Source organism: Stegostoma tigrinum, chromosome 9 (genome assembly GCF_030684315.1).
Source record: "Stegostoma tigrinum isolate sSteTig4 chromosome 9, sSteTig4.hap1, whole genome shotgun sequence".
NCBI lineage: Eukaryota > Metazoa > Chordata > Chondrichthyes > Orectolobiformes > Stegostomatidae > Stegostoma > Stegostoma tigrinum.
In genome coordinates this window covers 99,079,820-99,107,154 of record NC_081362.1, presented here as the reverse complement: position 1 = coordinate 99,107,154, position 27,335 = coordinate 99,079,820, and the positions used below count along the sequence as shown (strand labels likewise).

General features: G+C 44.4%; 1 protein-coding gene across 2 annotated transcripts in view; it reads right to left on the bottom strand.

The window, feature by feature from the left end:
• Positions 1–27,335, bottom strand: part of LOC125455135 (EMILIN-1-A-like) — a 33,575-nt gene that overhangs the window by 2,578 nt on the left and 3,662 nt on the right. The window contains exons 1-4 of one of the 2 annotated variants that reach the window (XM_048536788.2): positions 24,273–24,500; positions 21,745–21,870; positions 19,375–19,568; positions 17,020–19,209 (exon numbers count right to left, since the gene is read on the bottom strand). In XM_048536788.2, coding sequence (XP_048392745.1) covers positions 17,020–19,209; positions 19,375–19,568; positions 21,745–21,870; positions 24,273–24,322 — 2,560 coding nt within the window. In that variant the 5' untranslated portion in view covers positions 24,323–24,500. Of the gene's footprint in view, positions 1–17,019; positions 19,210–19,374; positions 19,569–21,744; positions 21,871–24,272; positions 24,501–27,335 lie in introns of those variants that run through there. The other variant, XM_048536787.2, reaches the window with a different exon arrangement.

The following is a 27,335-nucleotide window of genomic DNA, read 5'->3' as shown; positions in this document are numbered from 1 at the left end:
GGACCTAGTAAAAACAGTGGCAGATATTTAAGGAGATACTTAATTGCTCCAAACTGAAATATATTCCAGTAAGAAAGAAAGATTGTAAGATGGGGAAAGAATATGCATGGCTAATCAATGAAGTTAAAAAATAGCATAAAGACAAACAAAAGTAAGACATATCATAGAGCAAAGGTGACTGGCAGGCTGAAAGATTGGAAACTTTTAAAGAACCACGAAGGGTTACTAAAAAAGTAATAAAAAGAGCAAAGATAAGTTATGAAAAACTAAAGCAAAATATAAAATCTGATAGCAAAAGATTCTGTAAGTATGTAGAAAGGAAGAGAGTGGCTAAAGTGAATAAAAACTGAAAGCACTGAGGATGTTGTAAATCAGGAACAGAAACAGAATTTACTGGAAAATCTCAGCAGGTCTGACCGCATCTGTGAAGAAAAATATCAGGGTTAGCATTTCGGGTCCAGTGACCCTCCCTCAGAACCGGTCACCGGACCCGAAATGTTAACTCTGATTTTTTTCTTCACAGATGCTGCCAGACCTGCTGAGCTTTACCAGCAACTTTTGGTTTGTAGCTAAAGTGAATGTTGGTCACTTGGAACATAAGATTGGGGAGTTAGTAGCGGGGTACACAGGATTTATTTTTAAAAATTCAGTCATGCATCCATATCACAAAGCCAGCATTTATTGCCTAGAGGGCAGTTACACTGCTGTCGGCCTGGAGTCACATGTCAGTAGGACCGGATGATAGATTTCCTGCCTAAAAGGCATTAGTGAGCCAGATGAGTTTTTCCCAAAAATCAGAAATTGTTTCACTGTCATCGTTAAACTCTTAATTCCAGATTTTTAAACAAAAATCAAATTGCATCATCTGCAATAGCAGGAATTCAAGTGGCAGCATGTTATCTGGGCCTCTGAATTAATAGTCTAGCGCTAATGCCAAGACTCCCCCCCATAAATGACAGAGACACTAAATCAATTTTTTGCTTGTTAGAGAACATGAGTGCCAACCCAATAGTAGCAGGAAATGCAGAAGTTATAGAAAAGGAAGAAGTTAGAACAATTATCATCACTAGGGAAAAAGTAAAAAGCAAACTACTGGGATTGAAGACAAGTCCCCAGGACCTGATGGCTTACATCCTAGGGTCTTAAAGGACGTGGAAGTAGAATCAGTGTATCCATTGATTTTAATATTCCAAAAGGGGCCTTTTTCAGAATGGCAGCTGGTGACTAGTGCTCTACCACAGGTGTCCATATTGGAACCGCAACTATTTATGTTATACATTAATGATCTGGATGAGGGAACTGAGGGCATTGTTGCTAAATTTACGGATGATGCAAAGATAGGTGAGCAGGTAGTGTTGAGGAAATGGGAAGACTGCAGAGATAGGTTCAGAGGGTGGGCAAAGAAGTGGCAGGTGGAATACATTTTGGGTAAGTCTGAGGTCATGCACTTTGATACAAAGAATAGAGATGTGGACATTTTTCTAAATTGGGAAAGGCTTCAGAAATCTGAAGTGCAAAGTGATTTGGGAGTTCTCAAGGATTCTGTTAAGGTTAACATGCAGGTTCAATCAGCATTTAGAAAGGCAAATGCAATTTTAGCACTCATTTCAAGAGGGCTACAATACAATAGCAAGTATATACTGCTGAGTTTGTATAAGGCTCTGGCAGACCGCATTTGGAATACTGTGAGCAGTTTCGGGCCCTGTGTCAAAGGAAAATTATGCTAGTGTTGGAGGAACGGTTCCAGAGAAGGTTGAAATTACAGTGGGGGACTACTTTGGAAATAGTGACACAATTCAGTAAGTTTTACAATACTCATGGACAAAGATAAGAGTGGTCCTAAAGGAAGAGTTCTAAACTGGGGGAAGGCCAAATATACCAAAATTCAGCAGGATCTGGGGAATATAGATTGGGAGAAACTGTTTGAAGGTAAATCCCCATTTGATATGTGGGAGGCCTTTAAAGAGAGGTTGATTAGCATGCAGGAGAGACATGTTCCTGTGAAAATGACGGATAGAAATGGCAAGATTAGGGAACCATGGATGACAGGTGAAATTGTGAGACTAGCCAAGTGGAAAAAGGAAGCATACATGAGGCCTAGGTGACTGAAGATAGACGAAGCTTTGGAAGAAAATGGGGAATGCAGAGCGAATCTGAAATGAGGGGTTAAGAGGGCTAAGAGAGGACATGAGATATTGCTGGAAAACATGGTTAAGGAAAATCCCAAAGCCTTTTATTCATATATAAAGAGCAAGAGGGTAACTAGAGTAAGGATTGGCCCACTTAAGGGCAAAGAAGGAAAGTTATAGAACATAGAACATAGAACATAGAACAGTACAGCACAGAACAGGCCCTTCAGTCCACAATGTTGTGCCGACCATTGATCCTCATGTATGCACCCTCAAATTTCTGTGACCATTTGCATGTCCAGCAGTCTCTTAAATAACCCCAATGACCTTGCTTCCACAACTGCTGCTGGCAACGCATTCCATGCTCTCACAACTCTCTGTGTAAAGAACCCGCCTCTGACATCCCCTCTATACTTTCCTCCAACCAGCTTAAAACTATGACCCCTCGTGTTAGCCATTTCTGCCCTGGGAAATAGTCTCTGGCTATCAACTCTATCTATGCCTCTCATTATCTTGTATACCTCAATTAGGTCCCCTCTCCTCCTCCTTTTCTCCAATGAAAAAAGTCCGAGCTCAGTCAACCTCTCTTCATAAGATAAGCCCTCCAGTCCAGGCAGCATCCTGGTAAACCTCCTCTGAACCCTCTCCAAAGCATCCACATCTTTCCTATAATAGGGCGACCAGAACTGGACGCAGTATTCCAAGTGCGGTCTAACCAAAGTTTTATAGAGCTGCAACAAGATCCCACGACTCTTAAACTCAATCCCCCTGTTAATGAAAGCCAAAACACCATATGCTTTCTTAACAACCCTGTCCACTTGGGTGGCCATTTTAAGGGATCTATGTATCTGCACACCAAGATCCCTCTGTTCCTCCACACTGCCAAGAATCCTATCCTTAATCCTGTACTCAGCTTTCAAATTCGACCTTCCAAAATGCATCACCTCGCATTTATCCAGGTTGAACTCCATCTGCCACCTCTCAGCCCATCTCTGCATCCTGTCAATGTCCCGCTGCAGCCTACAACAGCCCTCTATACTGTCAACGACACCTCCGACCTTTGTGTCGTCTGCAAACTTGCTGACACATCCTTCAATCCCCTCATCTAAGTCATTAATAAAAATTATAAACAGTAGAGGCCCAAGGACAGAGCCCTGTGGAACACCACCCACCACTGACTTCCAGGCAGAATATTTTCCTTCTACTACCACTCGCTGTCTTCTGTTGGCCAGCCAATTATGTGTTGAGTCAGAAAAAATGGGTGACATTCTTAACGAGTACTTTGCATTAGTATTCACCAAGGAGAAGGACATGACAGATGCTGAGTTTAGGGATAGATGTTTGCTTACTCTAGGTCATGTTGGCATAAGGAGTCAGGAAGTGTTGGATATCCTAAAAGTCATTAAGGTGGACAAATCCCCATGTTCGGATGGGATCTATCCCAGGTTGCTGAGAGAAGCGAGAGAGGAAATAGCTGGGGCCTTAACAGATATCTTTGCAGCATCCTTAGACACGGGTGAGGTCCCGGAGGACTGGAGACTTGCTCATGTTGTCCCCTTGTGTAAGAAGGGTAGCAAAGGTAATCCAGATAATTTTCGACTGGTGAGCCTGACGTCAGTGGTTGGGAAGCTGCTGGAGAAGATACTGAGGGATATGATCTATTCCCATTTGGAAGAAAATAGGCTTATCAGTAATAGGCAGCATGGTTTTGTGCAGGGAAGGTCATGTCTTACCAAGTTGATTGATGAGGGAAAGGCTGTAGATGTCATATACATGGACTTCAGTAAGGCGTTTGATAAGGTTGCCCATGGCAGGCTGATGGAGAAAGTGAAGTCATATGGGGTCCAGGGTGTGCCAACTAGATGGTTAAAAAAACTGGCTAGGCAACAGGAGACAGACAGCAGTAGTAGAAGCGATTTTCTCAAAATGGAGAACTGTGACCAGTGGGTTTCCATAGGGGTCCGTGCGGGGACCACTGTTGTTTGTGATATACATAAATGATCTGGAGGAAGGTGTAGGTGGTCTGATCAGCAAGTTTGCAGATGACACTAAGATTGGTGGAGTAGCAGATAATGAAGGGGACTGTCAGAGCTTACAGCAGAATATAGATAGACTGGAGAGTTGGGCAGATAAATGGCAGATGGAGTTCAATCCAAGCAAATGCGAGGTGATGCATTTTGGAAGATCTAATTCAAGAGCGAACTATACAGTAAATGGAAAAGATGTGCGGAAAATTGATGAGAGAGATCTGGGTGTTCAAATCCATTGTTCCCTGAAGGTGGCAACGCAGGTCAATAGGGTGGTCAAGAAGGCATATGGCATGCTTTCCTTCATTGGACGGGATATTGAGTACAAGAGTTGGCAGGTCATGTTACAGTTGTATAAAACTTTGGTTTGACCACATTTGGAGTACTGTGCACAGTTCTGGTTACCACATTACCAAAAGGATGTGGACACTTTGCAGATGAGGTTCACCAGGATGTTGCCTGGCATGGAGGATGCTAGCTATGAAGCGAGGTTGAATAGCTTAGGATTATTTTCATGAGAAAGATGGAGATTGAGGGGAGACCTGGTTGAGGTCTACAAAATCATGAGAGGTATAGACAGGGTGGATAGCAAGAAGCTTTTTCCCAGAATGGGGGCCTCAATTACTAGGGGTCATGAGTTCAAAGTGAGAGGAGGAAAGTTTAAGGGAGATATGCGTGGAAAGTTCTTTACACAGAGTGTGGTGGGTGCCTGGAACGCGTTGCCAGCAGAGGTGCTAGACGCAGACACGTTAGCGTCTTTTAAGATATATTTGGACAGGTACATGGATGGGCAGAGAGCAAATGGACACAGACCGTTAGAAAATAGATGACAGGTTAGACAGAGGATCTTGCTTGGTGCAGGCTTGGAGGGTTGAAGGGCCTGTTCCTGTTCTGTAATTTTCTTTGTTCTTTGTACAAGAATGATCTCAGAGATAAAAGACTTGTTATGTATGGAGCAGTTGAGGACTCTGGTTCGGAACTCAATGGAGTTTAGATGGATGAGGGGGAAATCTGATTGAAACTTAGAATACTGAGGGATCTGGATAGAATGGATGCGGATATATTTCCATGAGTTGGAGAAGCTAGGACCCAAGGGCACTGCCTCAGAGTGAAAGGACAATCCTTTAAACTGAGATGAGGAGGAATGGCTTTAGCCAGAGGGTGGTGTAACTGTGGAAATCATGCTGCAGAAGGCTGTGCAGGCCAATTCATTGAGTGTATTTAAGACAGAGATAGATAGGCTGTTGATTAGTAAGAGAATGAGGGGTTATGGGGACAAGGCAGAAGAATTGGGCTGAGAAACATATCAGTCATGACCAAATGGCGTAGCAGACCTGATGGGCTGAATTGCCATAATCTGCTCCCATGCCTTGAGGCCACAGAGTCATAGAGGTTCACAGCATGGAAACAGGTCCTTGGCCCAAATTGTCCATGCCCCCAAGTGTTCACAATTAATCTAGACACTTTTGCCCAAGTTTGGTCCAGCTCACCCCAAATCTAGTCCATCCATGTACCTGTCCAAATGTTTCTTAAGTGACAAGATTGTACTCGCGTCCACCAATACCCTTACACCAACACCCTCTGTGTGGAAAATTTGCCCCACTGGACCCTTTTGTATCAACTCCCCTTTCACCTTAAACCTATGACAGGGGGCGTTGCTGAGAAGCAACTGAGGAGGATTCTGGGAGGAGTCATCTCAGTCACAGACCAAGAGGGGAACGCAGAAGAACTGGTATCAGATGGTGCAAAATGGCATCCAATAGAGCCTGCTGCTGAGCAGTGAGTGAGAAGGATTCTGGTCACTGCCCAAGAACAAATACAAGGAAGGAGAGCGATAGCAGACTGGACATTTCTGGAGCAGCCATTTTGAGAAGTGCTAATTTATGGTTGCAGTGCTGCTGGAGGGTTAATTATAGGCTTAAGTGAATAGGCTTTGGTGAGGAGGCCCATCAGTGGTAAGGAAAGGTGATAGCAGGAGGAGCAAACTACTGCAGCTGTGCAAGACATGAGGGTGAGGGAGAAGGAGAAGGAGAAAGAAGCTGAACCATGAAGCCACAGTCGGCAGGTAAGTGAGTGACTGGTGAGTAGTTTTTCTTCTCTCCTATTTTCTCTTGGTTTTGCTGTTGTTGTTGTTGTTAAGCTAGCTTAGGGGCTAAATCATGGCAGGAGATCCCAGACACATGTCATGCTCCTTCAGTGCAATGTGAGAATTCAGGAGCCTCACATGTTTTTTGCTGCAGCAGCAGGTGTGGTGAGAGCGAGGACCAGGGGGCTGCCCGGAGGTAAGTTCTTCATTTCGGCAGCGGAGCTGAGTGGAAATGGTCGAATTGCGCTCTTGGAAGGTGAGTGAACTGATATATGTGGGAGTGGCTTGAAAGATGGTGCAGGAGGGAGGGGATCAGATTTTTGGGACATTGGAACCGGTTCTGAAGAAGATGGGACTATTACAAATTGGACGGTCTACACCTGGGCTGGACTGGAATCAATGTCCTTGGGGGTGCTTTTGCTAATGCTGTGGGGGAGGGTTTAAACTAATGTGGCAGGTTGATGGGAACCAAATATTGGACAGAAAGGAGGTAGTAACGAAAGCCTGTAGGGAACTAGGTAATGCAGTCAGCGTGATTAAAGGGAATAGTAGTCGGAGAGCAGATGAACACAAAGGGACAGGTGGTCTGAGGTGCATTTGTTTTAATGCGAGAAGTGTACTAGATAAGGCAGATGAGTTTAGGGCTTGGATCGGTACCTGGAAATATGATGTTATTGCTATTAGTGAGACGTGGTTGAGGGAAGGGCATGATTGGCAACTATATATTCCAGGCTATAGATTCTTCAAGTGGGATAGAGAGGGAGGTAAAAGGGGTGGAGGAGTTTCATGACTGGTCAAAGAGGATATCACAGCCACACTGAAGGACGGCACTATAGAGGACTCGAGCAGTGAGGCAATATGGGTAGAACTCAGAAATAGGAAGGATGCAGTAACAATGCTGGGGCTGTACTACAGGCCTCCCAACAGCCAGCGTGAGATAGAGGTACAAATATGTAAACAGATAATGGAAAGGTGTAGAAGAAACAGGGTGGTGGTGATGGAAGATTTTCATTTTTCCCAACATTGACTGGGATTCACTTCCTGTTAGGGGTTTAGATTGAGCAGAATTTCACCGGACCTGAAATGTTAACTGTTTTCTAATTCACAGATGCTGCCAGACCTGCTGAGGTTCTCCAGCAACTTTTTGTTTTTGTTCCTGATTTACGGCATCCACAGTTCTTTTCGTTTTTCTTTAGTCCGTACACGTGACCTGGTCAGTCCGTACACATGCCTGATCAATCCATACAGGTGACCCTAATTTGCCATCCTGACTTTGAAATACATTACCATTCCTTCACTATCACTGGGTCAAAAATCCTGGAATTCTGTCTCTAACAATGTTATGGGTCTGAATACAGCAGGGAGCCTGCAGAGGTACAAGATGCCAGCTCAACATAACCTTAGAACATAAGATCCAGGTGCACGAATAGACCATCTGGCTTCTTGAGTCTGGTCCGCCATTCGATTAAGATCATGGCTGATCTTTTCATGGACTAAGCTCCAGTTACCCGCACACACCATAACTTTTAATTCCTTTACTGTTTGAAGAATTACCTATCTTAACTTTAGGACAAGTCCCCAGGTTCGGATGGGATCTATCCCAGGTTGCTGAGAGACGCGAGAGAGGAAATAGCTGGGGCCTTAACAGATATCTTTGCAGCATCCTTAGACACGGGTGAGGTCCTGGAGGACTGGAGACTTGCTCATGATGTCCCCTTGTTAAAGAACGGTAATCCACATAATTTTCGACCGGTGAACGTGACATCAGTGGTTGGGAAGCTGCTGGAGAAGATACTGAGGGATATGATCTATTCCCATTTGGAAGAAAATAGGCTTATCAGTGATAGGCAGCATGGTTTTTTGAAGGGAAGGTCATGTCTTACCAAGTTGATTGATGAGGGAAAGGCTGTAGATGTCATATACATGGACTTCAGTAAGGCGTTTGATAAGGTTGCCCATGGCAGGCTGATGGAGAAAGTGAAGTCATATGGGGTCCAGGGTGTGCCAACTAGATGGTTAAAAAACTGGCTGGGCAACAGGAGACAGAGAGCAGTAGTAGAAGTGATTTTCTCAAAATGGAGAACTGTGACCAGTGGGTTTCCATAGGGATCTGTGCTGGGACCACTGTTGTTTGTGATATGCATAAATGATGTGGAGGAAGGTGTAGGTGGTCTGATCAGCAAGTTTGCAGATGACACTAAGATTGGTGGAGTAGCTGATAGTGAAGGGGACTGTCAGAGATTACAGCAGAATATAGATAGATTGGAGAGTTGGGCAGATAAATGGCAGATGGAGTTCAATCCAAGCAAATGCGAGGTGATGCATTTTGGAAGATCTAATTCAAGAGCGAACTGTGGTAAATGGAAAAGACGAGCGGAAAATTGATAAGAGAGATCTGGGTGTTCAAATCCATTGTTCCCTGAAGGTGGCAACACAGGTCAATAGGGTGGTCAAGAAAGCATATAGCATGCTTTCCTTCATCGGACGGGGTATTGAGTACAAGAGTTGGCAGGTCATGTTACAGTTGTATAAGACTTTGGTTCGACCACATTTGGAGTACTGTGTACAGTTCTGGTTACCACATTACCAAAAGGATGTGGATGCTTTGCAGAGGATGTTCAGCAGGATGCTGCCTGGTATGGAGGATGCTAGCTATGAAGAGAGGTTGAATAGATTAGGATTATTTTCATTAGAAAGACAGAGATTGAGGGGGGACCTGGTTGAGGTATACAAAATCATGAGGGGTATAGACAGGGTGGATAGCAAGAAGCTTTTTCCCAGAGTGGGGGACTCAATTAATAGAGGTCATGAGTTCAAAATGAGAGGAGGAAAATTTAAGGGAGATATGCATGAAAAGTTCTTTACACAGAGGGTGGTGGGCACCTGGAACGCATTGCCAGCGGAGGTGGTAGACACAGACACGTTAGCATCTTTTAAGATATATCTGGACAGGTACATTGATGGGCAGGAAGCAAATGGACACAGAGCGTTAGAAAATAGATGGCAGGTTAGACAGAGGATCTCGATTGGTGCAGGGTTGGAGGGTCGATGTTGTGCCGTGGAATAATCCCACTCCAAAAATAAAATAACCTAACCTACATTCCCCTCAATTCACTGCTGTCCATGTGCGTGCCCAGCAGTCGCTTAAATGTCACTAATGACTCCGCTTCTATGACGATCACTGGAAAACTATTCCATGCGCTCACAACTCTCTGGGTGAAGAACCTCCCTCTGATGTCTCCTCTATACCATCCTCCTAACGCCTTAAAACTATGACCCCTCGTAGCAGTCAATCCTGCCCTGGGGAAAAGTCTCTGGCTATCGACTCTATCCATGCCTCTCATTACCTTGTACACCTCGATCAGGTCACCTCTCTTCCTCCTTCTCTCCAGAGAGAAAAGTCCGAGCTCAGTCAACCTCTCGTTGTAAGACAAGCTCTCCAGTCCAGGCAGCATCCTGGTAAACCTCCTTTGCACCCTCTCCAAAGCCTCCACTTCTTTCCTATAATAGGGCGACCAGAACTGGATACAATAATCCAAGTGTGGCCTCACCAGGGTTTTGTAGAGCTGCAGCATAATCTCGTGCCTCTTAAACCCGATCCCGCTGTTAATGAAAGCCAAAACACCATCTGCTTTCTTAACAACCTTATCCATCTGGGTGGCAACTTTGAGGGAGCTATGCACTTGAACACCAAGATCCCGCTGTTCCTCCACACTGCCGAGAATCCTGCCTTTAATCCTATATTCAGCATTTAAGTTCGACCTTCCAAAATGCATCACTTCGCATTTATCCAGGTTGAACTGCATCTGCCATTTCTCAGCCCAGCCCTGCATTCTGTCAATGTCTCGCTGAAGACTGCAATAGCCCTCGATACTATCAACGGCACCTCCAACCTCCATCAGCAAACATACTAACCCACCCCTCAACCTCCTCATCCAAGTCATTTATAAAATCTACAAAGAGCAGAGGACTGGAGGATAGCAAATGTGGTTCCCCTGTTCAAGAAGGGGAGTAGAGACAACCCTGGTAATTATAGACCAGTGAGCCTTACCTCAGTTGTTGGTAAAGTGTTGGAAAAGGTTATAAGGGATACGGTTTATAATCATCTAGAAAAGAAGAAATTGATTAGGGATAGTCAGCACGGTTTTGTGAAGGGAAGGTCGTGCCTCACAAACCTTATTGAGTTCTTAGAGAAGGTGACCAAACAGGTAGATGAGAGTAAACCGGTTGATGTGGTGTATATGGATTTCAGCAAGGCGTTCGATAAGGTTCCCCACAATAGGCTATTGTACAAAATGCTGAGGAATGGGATTGTGGGAGATATAGCAGTTTGCATTGGAAATTGGCTTGCTGAAAGAAGACAGAGGGTTGTAGTTGATGGGAAATGTTCATCCTGGAGACCAGTTACTAGTGATGTACAGCAAGGGTCGGTGTTGGGTCCACTGCTGTTTGTCATTTTTATAAATGGCCTGGATGAGGGCTTAGAAGGATGGGTCAGTAAATTTGCAGACGATACTAAGGTCAGTGGAGTTGTGGATAGTGACGAAGGATGCTGTAGGTTGCAGAGAGACATAGATAAGCTGCAGAGCTGGGCTGAGAGGTGGCAAATGGAGTTTAATGCAGACAAGTGTGAGGTAATGCACTTTGGTAGAAGTAACCAGAAGGCAAAGTACAGGGCTAATGGTAAGATTCTTAGTAGTGTAGATGAGCAGAGAGATCCATGTGTGTCCATGTACACAGATCCTTGAAAGTTGCCACCCAGGTTGACAGGGCTGTTAAGAAGGCATACAGTGTTTTAGCTTTTATTAATAGAGGGATCGAGTTCCGGAACCAAGAGGTTATGGTGAAGCTGTATAAAACTCTGGTGCGGCCGCACTTGGAGTATTGTGTACAGTTCTGGTCACCGCATTATAAGAAGGATGTGGAAGCTTTGGAAAGGGTGCAGAGGAGATTTACTAGGATGTTGCTTGGTATGGAGAGAAGGTCTGACGAGGAAAGGCTGAGGGACTTGAGGCTGTTTTCATAAGAGAGAAGAAGGTTGAGAGGTGACTTAATTGAAACATATAAAATAATCAGAGGGTTAGATAGGGTGGATAGGGAGAGCCTTTTTCCTAGGATGGTGACGGTGAGCACGAGGGGGCATCGCTTTAAATTGAGGGGTGAAAGATATAGGACAGATGTCAGAGGTAGTTTCTTTACTCGGAGCGTAGTAAGGGAATGGAACGCTTTGCCTGCAACAGTAGTGGATTCGCCAACTTTAGGTACATGTCAGTCGTCATTGGACAAGCGTATGGACGCACATGGAATAGTGTCGGTTAGATGGGCTTGAGATTGGTATGACAGGTCGGCACAACATCGAGGGCTGAAGGGCCTGTACTGTGCTGTAATGTTCTATGTTCTATGTTCTCACAGAGCCCTGCATGACACCACTCAGCACTGACCTCCAGGCAGAATATTTACCATCTACAACCACTCTCTGCCTCCTGTCAGCCAACCAGTTCTGAATCCAGTCGGCCAAATCACCCTGTATTCCATACCTCCTGACTTTATGAATGAGCCTGCCGTGGGGAAACCTATCAAATGCCTTGCTGAAGTCCATGTCCACCACATCCACTGCTCGACCCTCGTCAACCTGTCTCGTGACTTCCTCAAAGAACTCAATAAGATTTGTAAGGAATGACCTGCCCCTCTCAAAGCCATGCTGACTCCCTTTAATCATGCTATGCTTTTCCAAATAGTCATAAATCCTATCCCTCAGAATCCTTTCCAAAACCTTGCTGACTACAGACGCAAGACTGACTGGTCTGTAATTTCCAGGGATTTCCCTATTCCCTTTCTTGAAAAGACGAATGACATTTGCCACCCTCCAATCTTCCGGTACGACTCCCGTGGAGAGTGAGGAAGCAAAGATCTTCGCCAGCGGCTTAGCAACCTCCTTTCTCACTTCCTGGAGCAACCTAGGATAAATCTGGTCTGGCCCTGGGGACTTATCAATCTTAATGTTTGCCAAAATTTCCAGCACATCAACTTCCTCAATCTTGATCTGTTCAAGCCTGTTTTCCTGCTCCTCAAAGTTCTCATTCACAACAAGGTCCCTTTCCTTAGTGAAAACCGAAGCAAAAAACTCATTTAGGGCTTCCCCTATCTGCTTAGACTCCACATACAACTTCCCTACGCTATCCCTGATAGGCCCTACCTTCTCCCTGATCATTCTCTTATTCCTCACATATGAGTAAAATGCCTTCTGGTTCTCCCTAATCCTTCCTGCCAAGCCTTTTTCGTGCCCCCTCCTGGCCCTCCTCAGTCTACTTTTGACCTCCTTCTGAGCAAGCCTGTAATCCTCAAAAGCTGTGCTCGACAATTGCTTCCACCACCTTACGTAAGCTGCCTTTTTCTTTCTGACAAGAAGCACCTCTGTACCGGTCATCCAAGGCTCCTTAATCTTACCCCTTGTTACCTGTCTCAGAGGAACAAATTTATACATCACTCGCAACAACTGCACCTTAAACAGCCTCCACATGTCTGCTGTGCCCTTTCTGTGGAACAATTGCTCCCAATCTGTACTTCCCAAATCCTGCCCGATAGCGTCATACTTTCCTTTACCCCAGTTAAATATCTTCCCCTGGTAACTGCTCCTTTCCCTTTCCATGACTATGGTAAATGTGAGGCTGTTGTGGTCACTGTCGCCAAAGTGTTCTCCCACCACGACATCTGACACCTGTCCTGGCTCATTGCCGAGCACCAAATCCAAAATGGCCTCCCCCCTCATCGGCCTGTCCACATACTGAGTAAGGAAACCCTCCTGAACACACCTGACAAAACCGGCTCCATCCAAACCATCTGCACTAAGGAGGTTCCGGTCAATATTGGGAAAGTTGGAGTCACCCATAACAACAACCCTGCAACGTTTGCACTTTTCAACAATCTGCCGGCCAATTAGTTCTTCGATCTCCCAACTGCTATTTGGGGGTCTGTAGAAAACCCCCAATGAGGTGACTGCTCCCTTGCTGTTCCTAACTTCCACCCATACTGACTCAGTCGACAAACCTTCCTCGGTAACCTCAGTAGACGAGTCCTCATCAAAAGTTCTTTCAGCCACCGTTATACTGTCCTTGACTAACAAACCCACACCTCCCCCTCTTTTACCACCTTCCCTGACCTTAATGAAAGATCTAAATCCTGGAACCTGCAACATCCATACCTGACCCTGCTCTATCCATGTCTCTGAAATGGCCACAACATCGAAGTCCCAGGTACCTATCCAAGCTGCAAGCTCACCTGCCTATTCCAGATGCTCCTGGCATTAAAGTAGACACACTTCAACCAGCTTGCTGTCTGCCAGCACACCCCTGTGACAGTGAGGTCCTGGCCATGACCTCCCTACGCTCATCCTCCTGTGTGATAGGACTGCACCTCAATTTCCCATCCCCCTTCTGAGCTAGTTTAAATCCACCCGAATAGCACTAGCAAATTTCCCACCCAGGATATTAGTGCCCCTCTGGTTCAAGTGGAGACCGTCCTGTTTGTAGAGGTCCCACTTTCCCCAGAATGAACACCAATTGTCCATGTACCTGAAGCCCTCCCTCCTGCACCATTCCTGCAGCCACGTGTTCAGCTGAAATCTCTCCCTGTTCTTTGCCTCGCTGTCACGTGGGACGGGTAACAATCCAGAGATGACCACTCTGTTTGTTCTAGCTCTCAACTTCCACCCTAGCTCCCTGAAATCCTGCCTGACATCCCTATCCCTCTTTCTACCTATGTCGTTGGTGCCTGTGTGGACCACGACTTGGGGCTGGTCACCCTCTCCCCTCAGGACCCTAAACACACGATCCGAGACATCACGGACCCTGGCACCTGGGAGGCAACACACCAACCGTGAGTCTCTTTTCGTTCCCGACAAACCTTCTATCAGTCCCTCTAACTATTGAGTCCCCAATGACTATTAGCGGTTGTAAACTATCAAAGACATTTTTAGAGTCATTCTAAGATTTTGAGTAATTTTAAGTGGTCCCCAACTCCGAATCAGCTATGTAATTATAAACAATTGCAGTGCCAGCACTGATCCGTGAGGCACACCACAAGTTACTGTTAGCCGACCAGAAAATCACTCTGATTTGATTCTCGCATGAGAATTCCTAGAAGCTTGGCATTCCAACCGGAACTCCATCATCAAACACATTGATTTGGAGCCAATCTACCATCCCCTGAGAAAAAGAACAGGAAATGACATCACCAACCCAAGGAAACCTAACCAGATAAATAGAAAGCGGGATATAACACCAGCGCTTTGTCAGAGGCTCACTGTTGATGTTACCTAGAATGGTGACGAAATGTCTGAAAACTAACCTTCCAGCTCAGCAAGCAATTTCACATCCAGAAAATCACTCATTTATTCCCACTCTTTGCTTCCTGTTGATTAACCAATCCCCAGTCCATGTCAGTACATTGCCTGCGACGTCATACACCTCTGTCTTATGCAGCAGCATTTTGTGCAGCATCTTGTCGAATGCTTTTTGGAAATCTAGGCAGACCACATCTACCGTGTCCCTGTTGTCCACCACGTTGCTTATAATGTCTTCATAGAATTCCAATAAATTAGTCAAGCAAGACCTGCCTTTCATGCAACTATGCTGTGTCTGCCCAATGGAACAATTTCTATCCAAATGTTTTGCTATTTCTTCCTTGATAATAGATTCAAGCATTTCCCCCCCTACAGAAGATTAACTAACCAGCCTATAATTCCCCATCTTATGTCTGCCTCCTTTTTAAAACAGTAAATCATATTGTTTTCCAATCTTCTGGAACTGCCCCAGAGTCCAGCAAATTTTGGTAAATTACCATGAGCGCATTTGTTAGTTCTCCTGCCATCTCTTGTAGTACCCTGGATGCATTCCATCAGGGCCAGGAGCCTTGTCTACCTTTAGCTCTATTAGCTTACCCTACACAATCTCTTTCACGATAATGATCTTGCGTAGGTCCTCACTTGTGTTAGTCTCCTTGTCATCAATTACTGGCAGGTTATTTGTGTCCTCCACTGTGAAGACCGACCACAAACTACCTGTTCAATGTTGCAGCTGCTTCCTCAACCCCATTATTAAATCCTGCTTCTCTTCCTCTAAAGAACCAATGTTTACCTTAGCCACGCTTCTTCATTTTATATATTTATCAAAACGTTTGGTACCTGCCTTTATATTTCTGAGCTAGTTTAATCTCATAATCTATCTTACTTTTCTCTGTAGCCATTTTTGTGGCTTTCAATTGACCTTTAAAGATTTCCCAGTCTTCTAGTTTCCCACTGGTCTTTGCCACTTTGTATGCCTTTTCTTTCAATTTGAAGCCTCCTTTATTTCATTAGACTCCATGACTGATTACCCCTTTTCCTACTGTCCTTCCTTTTCACCTTCTCAAGGGCATCTAAGGACAGGCAATAAATGCTGACCAGGCAGCGACATCCACATCTCATGGGTGAATAGTAAAAAAAATCTCTGCTCATCTGATGGTCCCATCATCCCACATGTGTATGTGTGTGTTTGAATTTTAAAGGGTATAGCTCAAATTTGAATATTTGTAATTAATCTGTTTTTAACATATAGTATCATAGAGCCATACAGCACGGAAACAGATTTTTGGTCCAACTCATCCAACACCGACAACCCATCCCAATCTGACTTAGTCCCATTTGCCAGCATTGCCCATATCCATCTAAACCCTTCCTAATCACATACCCATCTAGATACATTTTAAGTGTTGTGATTGTATCCACCTCCACCATTTCCTCTGGCAGTTCATTCCATATTGCACCACCCTCTGCGTAAGACTGTTTGTTACAATAACTGCAGGGAGTCAGTTAGCAAACTTGGCGGAGTATGTGTTCAGAGGTAACAAGGTGTAGAGCTGGATGAACACAGCAGACCAAGCAGCATCAGAGGCATGGGAAAGCTGACATTTCAGGTCTGGACCCTTCTTCAGAAGTGGGGAGGGGAAGGGGGCTCTGACATAAATAGAGAGAGGAGGAGGCGATGATAGAAGGTGGATAGAGGAGCAGATAGGTGTAGAGAAGACAGACAGGTCAAGGAGGCGGGAATGATGCCAGAACAGGTGAGTGTAGGTATGGAGTTGGAATGGGGGTTGGTCAATGAGGAGGGAGGGGTGGGCAATGTTCAATTTCCACAGTCGCTGACAATGCCATGAAGGACTCTCCTTCTCAACATCACCCTTCGCCTAGTGTGGAGACCGTCAGGTTAAACCACCACCAGTCATCTGGTGGAACCTTTCATTATAAATAATAGTGTTTTTTTAGGTTAATCAATTACATCTGGTGCTAGTTTGCTAGTACCTGTCCTGGGAGTGTTTGAAGGGGGACAGTGTAGAGAAAGCTTTACTCTGAATGTAACGCTGTGGTGTCTCCGTCCTGGGACTTTTTGATGGGGATGGTGTGGAGCTAACTGTGTAGAGGGAACTTCATTCTGTGCTTTAACTCCTGCGCTTTAACTACACTGGAAATATTTGATGGGGTCAGTGTAAAGAGATTTCTTCTTTAATTAACCCTGTGCTGGCCCTATCCTGGGAGTGTATGATTGCGACAGTGTAGAGAGGGCTTCACTCTGTATGTGTATCTAACCCTGTGCTGTCCCTGTCCTGGGAGAGTTTGATTGAGACAGTGTAGAGAGGGTTTCACTCTGCATCCGTATCTGTATCTAACGCTGTCCCTATCCTGGGAGAGTATGATTGAGAGGAAGGTGAGTAAATTGTTCTTTAATTATTGAGTGTTACTCACCAGTGAAATCCCACATTGTGAAATTGTGTACTGTAGTGTGTATTTCAGCCATAGACTGGTTCAGCATACTTATTTTTTGATTCAGAAGTCCTAGGTGAGTGTCCTGAATATTTTGCAACATTCCAGAGTGGATCTGCAGCGTGGAATTTAATTCTCTTTGACAGTTCCACAGGCTGGAGACATGTCTGTTTAAACCTTCTTTGATTTTGTCTAGACTCTGGGACACTGAATCCAACTTGACACAGATGGTCTCCAGTTTGGACACTCGTTGTCCAAGTCCTTCATTAGAGTCCCTGCATTCATCTATTTCCACCACTATGCGGTTATTGAACTTGTCCAACTCCTTCTGAAAATTTATGAACTTATTGTTATTTTCTTCAATGTGATCAGTCATCTCTTCCTCAATCCTGCTGATGTCTGTAATCAGCCTATCGGTACTTTCAGAGAAAGTTGTGTTCAAGATATTTGTGTTGTGGCTCTGCTGGTGAACAAAATCTTGAAGGACATTCAAGGTGCTATTGATTGAATTGAAAGTCAGAATGACATCTTTCAACTCCCCCTGCATTGAGCCAAGATCAGAACCCAAGCTGCCACCAAACATTCCAAACCTGCCGAGAGTCTTGTTGAAGGTTTCCACTTTAAACAGCAGCTCTTTATAATATTTGGCAGGTTCTCTGAGCTCCTCCTTTAACCTGTTTAATTCGTCCTGAGTTGTTGAGCAAATGGAGCTGCAGTTATACTCAGAGTGGCCAGCTTTCTCCTTCAGTTTCTCCAATTCTTCAGTTAGTTTATTAACTCGCACATTAATTTCACTCCTATGCAGAAGGACTTCATCTTTCATGGTATTGCATTCTGTAACACTGGTTTCGATTGCATGTTGTACCTTGTTCTCCAAGTCCCGGAGATTGGAGCTGATTAAGTCCATGTGTTCCACATTAGAATGTAACGTTGTCCTTAATTGTTCAACATCCTGTCCAAACTGATGCAGCATGTTCTTGAATGAATTATCTCCTGTAGTAAGGTTATGAATGTTCGACCCAATGTTTTGAATGTCAGCCTCATTTTTCACAACCTTCCTCTGGAGCTTGGTTAAACTATCCAACATTTCAGACGTACTTTGGTCATCATGTGTGACAGTGACATGGGGAGGGCTACAGATCTGTGCACAGCCATTGACAGCTCTTTGCAGCTTGGATTCCAGGTCATACACATTTGATGTCACTGTCAACAGGCTTTCTCTATCTGTTCCCACAATATTCTTTAACTTTGCAATGTCCTCACCTAAATTACTGACTGTGTCTCGCACCCAATCATCAAAAACTGTACCATTGCCCACAACAGACACTATTGCATTGACTCTCTCTTCATTCCCATGGATTCTGCCTGAAAATTCATGCCTCAGATTTTTCAGATGTGCCATGATGCGCTTTTCAAGATTTTTCTCACTTTCGTTCAGTCTTCGTTCAATCTGTTGGAATCGTTTGTGGAACTGATCATTCCATGGAGTGTTGACTGAGGATAAGCCAGGAAGCTGATGGTCCAACCTCTGATTCAAAACTCCCACCATATCCGATAGGGATGTGAGCTTCTGTTCCACATCCTTCACCTTTGTTTTTGTGCTGTCTATTTCCGCACAGCAAAGGCTTCCCCTAGATCCAGGCATCTCACTTATGTGCTTATGAATGCTTTCTATTTGATGCCTGTTGTGTTGCTCAGTGGCATTGAATATCCTGCCCAGTTCACGAAGCCTCTGCCTGTCCTCCTCCTGCTGTTGTCGGAGGAGCTCAACGTCAGCTCGACAGGAGAAGCAGGAGTTTTTTACCCGGCGTTCCACCTCCCTCACCAGCTCTTCCTTTAGATCTGACCATTTCTGGCCAGTCTCAGAGTAGCCTCCAGCACCACCAGCTGGTTTGATTGTGTTTAAAAGGTTAATCTCACCATCATGCTCCCTTACCCGGTTATCAATCTGATGGAGTTTTTTCTGAATCTCATTGATAGTCTCCTTCATGTCAGGGTGGGATGCAGCATCAGCTGGCTGCCTCCCATTCATTGCTATTTCAATCGCTTTCTGTATTTCATCCTGGAATTTCTCATTCATCCCTCTGATAGTGGACTGAAGATTGTGAATTTCTTGACTCAACTTCTGGATCTTTTCTTCCATCTGATGAGACTTATCAGGATCCATTCTACCTGTAAAAGCATGAAATAGAAAGACACCTGAAACGTTTAGGTGAACAGGGAGTCACCAAGAATTAGTAAAATCCAGCTTGCCATGTTTTGGGGACAAGGCTGAGAATGACATACTGAAGGCTCAGTGCAGGCCAATCCTGAATTCCCACCAACAGGGTGACCCACCTTCAATTGATGAACCTGCTGATGGCCTTGTCCCAGATGGTTTGGGCTGTTGTGGCCTTGGAGAAACAATGTCAGTCTGTCCTGGTGGACCCACCAAACAGTCATCTCCTGAGTAACCATGGCAACACCTCCATTCCATTTCTGTCACCATTTTATATGCAATCTTGTATCGCGGCTTCATGAAGGAACGATAACTGTGAGAGACAAATGGATTGGAAAATTTAAGCACAGATATCCAGTTATGGTCACCCAGTTATAGCAAAGATATTAGGAACAAAAACAAAGTTGCTAGAAAAGCTCAGCAGGTCTAGCAGCATCTGTGGAGGAGAAAAAAGAATTAATGTTTCGGGTCTGGTGACCCTTCCTCCGAACCAGACTCTAAACGTTAACTCTATTTTTCTCCTCCACAGATGCTGCCAGACCTGCTGGTTTTGTTCCTGATTTACAGCATCTGCAGTTATTTTGGTTCTTATATAGCAAGGATATTATTAAGCTGAAGAGGGTTCAGCAGAGATTTACTAGGATGTTGCCGGGTATGGAAGTTTTGAGTTATAAAGAAAGTTTGGATAGGCTGGGACATTTTTCATGTGAGTACAGGAGGTTGAAAGGCAACTTTAGAAGTTAATGAAATAACGAGGGGTATGGAGAGAGTTAATGCTTGTTACCCTTTCCCTAGGATGGGAGATTTCAAGACTAGGGGACACATTTTTTTAAGGTGAGAGGAGAGAGATTTTTAAAAAAATGAGGGACATATTTTTTACACAGAGGGTGATTTGCGTGTGGATGAACTTTCTGAGGAAGTGGTGGATGTGGGTACAGCTACAATGTTTAAGAGACATTTGTCTAAGTAGGTAAATAGGAAAATTTTGGGGGGATATGGGCCAGGGACAGGCAGGTCGGACTAGTTTAATTTGGCATTATGTTCAACATGGACTGGTTGGACTGAAAGGTCTGTTTCTGTGCTGTGTGGCTCTGTGGCTCTATGTAGGAATAAAACAGGTCTACAGTTATGTAGTGATGTTCCATTGAGTTCTTGTTTATGACCATTTCTTTCCTTAAGGATTGGGAGCATCAGGATCTGGTAACATAATTGCATAGAAGGACAGTAGGTCGGCACAACAATGTGGGCCGAAGGGCCTGTCCTGTGCTGTACCGCTCTATGTTGTATTCTTGAAGCTGACAGTGCAGGGTGAGAAAGTGTTAATAAGGTAAGTGGCACCCTGGGCCTCGTAAATAGAGAAATAAAGAACAAAAACAAGGAAGCTGCGAGGCACCTTTATAAAACAGTGGTTTAGCCTCGATGAGAGGACTGTGTCCAAGCCTGGGTGCCAAAGACTGTGAAGAATTTCTTTATTCTTCCTTGGGATGCAGGCATCGCTGGCTGTACCTTAGACAAAGCAGTTTGATTGGCACCACATCCATAAAAACTCGCTGCCTCCACCAGCAATTCAAGAGCAACAGTGTGTACCATTTACAAGATGCACTGAGGAAATTAACTGAGGTTCCTCTGACAGCAGCTTCCAATCTGGCATCTATATCCCAGGCTGGACAGCCATTATTGCCCAGTCCAACTGCCCTTGAGAAAGTCACAGTGAGCCACTTTCTTGAACCACTGAAGTCCATGTGCTGTGGGTAGACACAATGTCATTAGGGAGGGGTATTCCAGGATTTTGATACAGTGACAGTGAAGGAGCGGTTGATGTATTTCCAAGTCAGGATGGCGAATGGCTTGGAGAGGAAGTTCCAATCGTTAATATTCCCATGAGTCTGCTACCCTAGATGTGGCACCAATCAAGCAGGTTACTTTTTCCTGGATGGTGTTAAGCTTATTGTGTGTTGTTGGAGCTGCAACCATCCAGGCAATGGAGAGTGTGCAATTACACTCCTGGCTTATGCCTTGTAGATGGCTTTAGGCAGTCAGGAGTTAAGTTTTCCTGTCCAGAATTCCTAGCTTCTGACGTGCTATTGCTGTCACAGTACTTTTATGGCTAGTCCCGTTTAGTTTCGGTCAATGATAATGCCCCCAGGATGTTCATAGTGTGGGGTTCAGTGATGATGTTCCCATTGAATGTCAAGGGATGATGATTGGATTCTTTCTTGTTGCAGATGGTCACTACCTGGCATTTGTGTGACAGCAATGTACTTCCACTTAGCAACACTTCAAGATAGACTGCTTCAGTATCTTAGGAGTTGCGAATGGTGCTGACCATTCTGCAATCGTTAGCAAATATGTCTCATTTCTGGCATTACAATGGAGGGAAGGTCATTGATAAAGCAGCTGAAGATGGGTGGGCCTAGGGCACTGCCCTGAGGAATTGCTGCAGATTTATCCTAGTACTGTACATGGGCACTAGTACTGTAAATACTCACATCACTGTCCGTGGGCATTGTAGCGGGCCCCATCCACAGGGCTGATATTCTGGTTTGACATATGTTGTTACACCATCCTCAATGATGCAGGACACTATCCGTGTCACTACATAGGCACACCAGTTCCTGTTGAATACAAGGGGAGATATCAGCCCAGTATCCCAGCATCTGGATCCATTATTAACATTCATGCATTTCTAAAACATGTTAGGCAGTGTTTACTAAGAGGATGAGGCAGGTTTGGTGGACGTTATGATGCCAACCCAATTTGATGTAGTTAATCTAAGGGGTATGACTGTCTCCAGAAACACAGCATCCAGATAACTCTCCCCCTCCCTGATGCGTCACAGTGTTCAAAGCTCAGATTCAAGCTCATCAACTATGAGCTGGAGTTCCTCAAACCCCAACCAACACTTGCTGCAGATGTGCTCACTATGGTCCACCAGCTCTCACGTTATGGAGGTGCAACACATCACCTGGCCCTGCATCTCTGTTTTATTTTCTTATTGATTTTATTTTTAACATTGTTCCTACTGTTATTCTAATTTGTAAGCTGTAAATATTTACCAAGAGGGAAATCTGTGCCTAGAGCTGGAGGGTGTTGGTTGGTGTTAAGCAAATACTTCACGACTGTCTTTACTCAGAAAAAGGAGGATGGAGTGCAGAAAATTTGAAAATAACCTTTCATAGATTGTCAAATTAATAGCTATTCCCAACATTGAGCACACAGTTTTCCTGTGATGTCACTTTCTTTTGTGCTGGATCCCCTGGTCCTGAGGTTCATTTTACCCTATAAAAAGACCTTACCAACTACAAAAGCACTTCTTCCCTCTGTACTGAGTTCTCACATTGCCTCCAAATTCCCAAACTATATACTTGGGCCGTGTCTCACTCTAGATGTGATCCCTCCTTCCTGACCACATGCAGCTTACTGGTGTTTTACCTTCTTTATAAGGCCCCTAAATGGGACCTTGTCAAAGGCTTCACTGAAATCCACATAAACTACATCAGGTACACTACCCTCATCTTCATACTTGATCCAGATTTTGATAAACTAAATCAAAATTGTTTGGTACGATCTCCCTTTGACAAAGCCATGCTGACTATCCCTGACGAACCTTACCTCTTCAAGTGAAGACTAAATTTCTTTCTTCAGAATTTTCTCCAATAGTTTCCCTATCATTGAGATGAGACTCACTGGTCGGTAATTCCCTGATTTATCTCTAATCCCCTTCTTGAAAAGTGGAACCACATTAGTTGGCATTTCCCTGTGCCAAGAGCAGAATTTAAAATTTAAGAAATTAAAAGCCCCTGTAATTTCCTTCTTTCCCTCCTGCAAGAGCCTGGGATATGACTCACCTGGATTGGGAGTTTTTCCACTTTTAAACCTGTTAAAACTTTCAGTAGCTCCCCACTCCCCAGGTCAACCTGACAGTCCCCCGTTCCAAATTCTGTGCTGTCATCCTCCATTTCCTGAGTAAAGACAGTTATGAAGTATCCATTTTAAAACTAACCAATAACCTCCAGCTGTAGGCACAGATTTCCCTCTTCGTCCCAAATGGGCTCTATTCTTTCCTTGGTTATCCTCCTCCCCTAAATATAGAACATTTTGGGATAGTCCCTATTTTTGCCCACCAGTTTTTTCATCCTCCGTCTTTGCTTTCCTAATTGCTTTCTTAAGATCTCCCTGCATTTTCTATGCATCAGTAGAACCTCTGTTGATTTGGTCTCTTTCCAACTGCTAAAAGCCTCTCTTTTCCTTCTTATCCAGTCCTGAGCATTCCTAGACATTCAGTGTTGTCTAGGTTTGTTATTTCTACATATCACCCTAAAGATAACATGTTGAACTCATATTCTCCTCATTCTCTTTTTGACTGCCACCCGCTGTTCTGCTGTAGTTTTACTAGAAGTAACTGTTGCCAGTCTACTTTGGCCAGATGCTGTCTTAGTTTAATAAAATCTGCCTTCCCCCAATCCAAAATCCCTTTTTGCAGACCATCTTTTTCCTTTCCCATAATTAAATTTAACTCAAACGAGTGTACAGAGCCAGGGACAGAAGTGGGAGTGACAGACCTTAGGTTTAGTACTGACAGTGATGGGCCTCAGAATCAGAGTTGAGAGTGGAAAATTGTAGGAGATTTCGATCTGATATCTTTTTCCCTCTTTCCATCCACATTTTTCTTAATTCTGCCTTCTCTCCCCACCTCCCCCCAATCCTCAGCATCTCCCTTTCCTTCTCATTTCCTCATTTGCCAATCTCTCCTACACAACGTTTCTGCTCTTATGCTACTTCCTCTCCAACTCATCCCACTCTACTTCTCCTTCTAACCCCTCTCTCTCCCTTTAGTCAATTTCTGGCTAAGTGACATTTTGATCCAGCATCACAGAGGGTTGCTCTCCATGAGGCTGAGTGAATTCCTTTGTCCTGCCATCTCAAACTTGCCTCATTAACAGGCTGCCCTGCCTCTATGGTCGATCTTATTCTATGTTAGCCCAATTCTATCACTGCCGTAGTTGGAAATACTCACCACTCCTGAGCTATCCTGAGATAGATCCATCTTCCCCGGCACTGCACCATCTTTATAAGGCTGTTGCGCACCCCGAGTTCAAAGCTGCCCCGGACTTGGCAGAGAAGGGGACGTTGATGCCCCTCTATGTGGTGGACAGGTTGGTTAGTCGTGGGTATACTGCCAGCCTGGATTGCAGTTACCACCTGGTCAGTGCAGTCTCAGCCTTCTAAAGGAAATCCAGTAAGTAGGTCAAAGACCTTCTCAACTCTGCCAATGTAAGTGCCACCATCTTGTCTCCAATACCACGAGACATTTACTAAGGTGTCTCACACAAGGTTGGTACACCATCACACAGGTTAGGGGTAATACATTAGCTTGGTTAGAGGATTGGTTAACCAACAGAAAGCAAAGTCAGAGGTCACTCAACACCAGGTTATAGTCCAACAGGTTTATTTGAAATCACAAGCTTTCGGTTCACTGCTCCTTCATCAGTGAAGTGAGAAAGCAGAAAGCAGTCGGGATAAATGGGTCTTTTTCTGATTGGTAAGATGTAACTAGTGGGATACCACAGGGCTCAGTCCTTGGGCTCCAAGTGTTTACAATTGAGATTAATGTCTGGGGTGCAGAGATCAAAGGCACTACAGCCACATTTGCAGATGACACTAACAAAAGGTAGAAACACAGGTTGAAATGAAGAAATTTTGTAAATCCTTTATAGTCAGTAGGGTGGGGTTTTTTGATGTTTTAGTGAGGTCTGACTTTTGATTTTTTAAAAATATAAAACCTAAGTACTAAGTTATCCTAGAGCAGTGCTTTTAGAGCAGTAAGACTGTAATATTTTCTGGGTCTGTAGATTAAGGAACAGAAATGGCCTTTAGTAGAGAGAGAGATAATGGGAACTGCAGGTGCTGGAGAATCCAAGATAACAAGGTGTGGAGCTGGATGAACACAGCAGGCCAAGCAACATCTTAGGAGCAGGAAAGCTGACGTTTTGGGCCTAGACCCTTCATTAGTAGAGTGATATGCTCTTTCTGCCAGATGTGGGAAATTAGGGAGAATTTCAATGTTCTAGTGAATGTCTGTAGGGAGTGTGTTTGGTTGCAAATCCTATCGGATCACATGGACTGATTGGAGCGGCAGTTAGAGGCAATGAGGAATTTACAGGAGCCATGGGGCATGATGGATGACAGTTTCAGGAAAGTAGAAAAATTGCATACAGACGGGTAAATGGGGTCAGCTCTAGGAAAGGCAGTTGAGTTTAGCAGGTAGTGCAGGAGTCTCCTGTGACTATCCCCATCTCAAATAAGTATGCTGCTTTGGAAAATGTAGAGGGTGATGGACTCTCATGGGAATATAGCACCGGCAGCCAGGTTTCTGGTACCAAGGCTAGCTCTACTGTAATGAAGGGTATGTCAGATTCCAAAGCATCAATTGTGATGGGAACTCTTTAGCCAGGGGCACAGTTAGATATTTCTGTGGTTGACAGGTAGATATCAGAATGGTGTGTTGCCTCCCTGTTGCCAGGGTCAAGGATGTCTGAGAGGGTGCTCAAAGGGGAGAGTGACCAGCAGGAGGTTGTACACATTGGTACCAACGACATAGGTAGAGAAAGGGACAAGGTTCTGAAGAGAAAATATAGGAAATTAGGCAGGAATTTAAAAAGCAGGTCCACAAGTGTAGTAATACCTGGATTACTCCTGGTGCCACATGCTAGTGACAACAGGAATAGAAGGATAGAACAGATGACCGCATGATTAAGGAGCTGTTGCAAGGGAAAAGGAGTCAGACTTTTGGATCAATGGAATGTCTTCTGGGGTAGAAGTGACCTGTATAACAAGGATGGGTTGCACCTGAATTGGAAGGGGTCAATATACTAGTGGGTTGATTTGTGAGAGCTACCCAGGAGCATTTAAATTAGTAAAAGGCCAGTTTGAGGCACAGAGGTAGTGAGAAAAGAGATATGTTGGTACAGTTGAGAAAAGGAGCAAGTCAAATAATTGAGGGAGTCAAGAGCAAGGCAGAGAATGAGGTAAGACTGATAAATTAAACTGCATTTATTTTAGTGAACGAGGCCTGACGGTAAGGCAGATGAACTCAGGGCATGGTTGGGAACATGAGGCTGGGCTATCATAGCAATTACAGAGACATGAATAGGACCGGCAGCTTAAAGTTCCAAGATGTAGATGCTATCGGAAGGATAGAAAGAGGGGATAGAGTAGCATTTTTGGTTAGGGATAACATTACAGTAATACTTAGGGAGGATGTTCCTGGGACTATGACCAGTATTTGGATGCGACTGAGAAAAAAGAAAGAGAGGATTATCTTATTGGGATTTCACTATAGATTCCTCATTACCTCCCCCCCCCCACCCCCCCACACACAATAGTCAGCGGGAAATCGAGGAACAAACTTATAAGGACATCTCAATTATCTGTAAGAATAATAGGACTGTAACGGTAGGGGCTTTTAACTTTCCAAACACAGACTTAGACTGCAGTGGTGTTAAGGGTTTGGATGGAGTGGAATTTGTTAAATCTGTACAAGAAAATTTTCTGATTCAGTATGTGGAAGAACTTACTGGAGAAGGAGCACGACTTGACCTACCCTTGGGAAATAAGGCAGGGCAAGTGACTGAGGGGTCAGTAGGGAGTATTTTCGGGCCAGTAATCATAAATCTATTAGTTTTAAGTTAATTATGGAAAACGATAGACCAATCTAAAAGTGAAAGTTCTAAATTGGAGTAAGGCCAATTTTGACGGTATTAGGCAAAAACTTGCAAAAGTTGATTGACAGAGGCTATTCACAGATAAAATGCAACCAAAATGCAACATCTCACATTTATCGAAATCAAATTCCATCTGCCAACCCTTGGCCCATCGAATCAAGGTCCCATTGCACTCTGAGGTAACCTTCTTCGCTGTCCACTACACCTCCAATTTTGGTGTCATCTGAAAGCTTACATGCCACTTCTCCTGTGTTCACACCCTAATCATTTATATAAATGATAAAAAGCAGTGGAGCCAGGACAATCCCCATGGAACACCACTGGTCACAAGTCTCCAGTCTGAAAAACAACCCTCT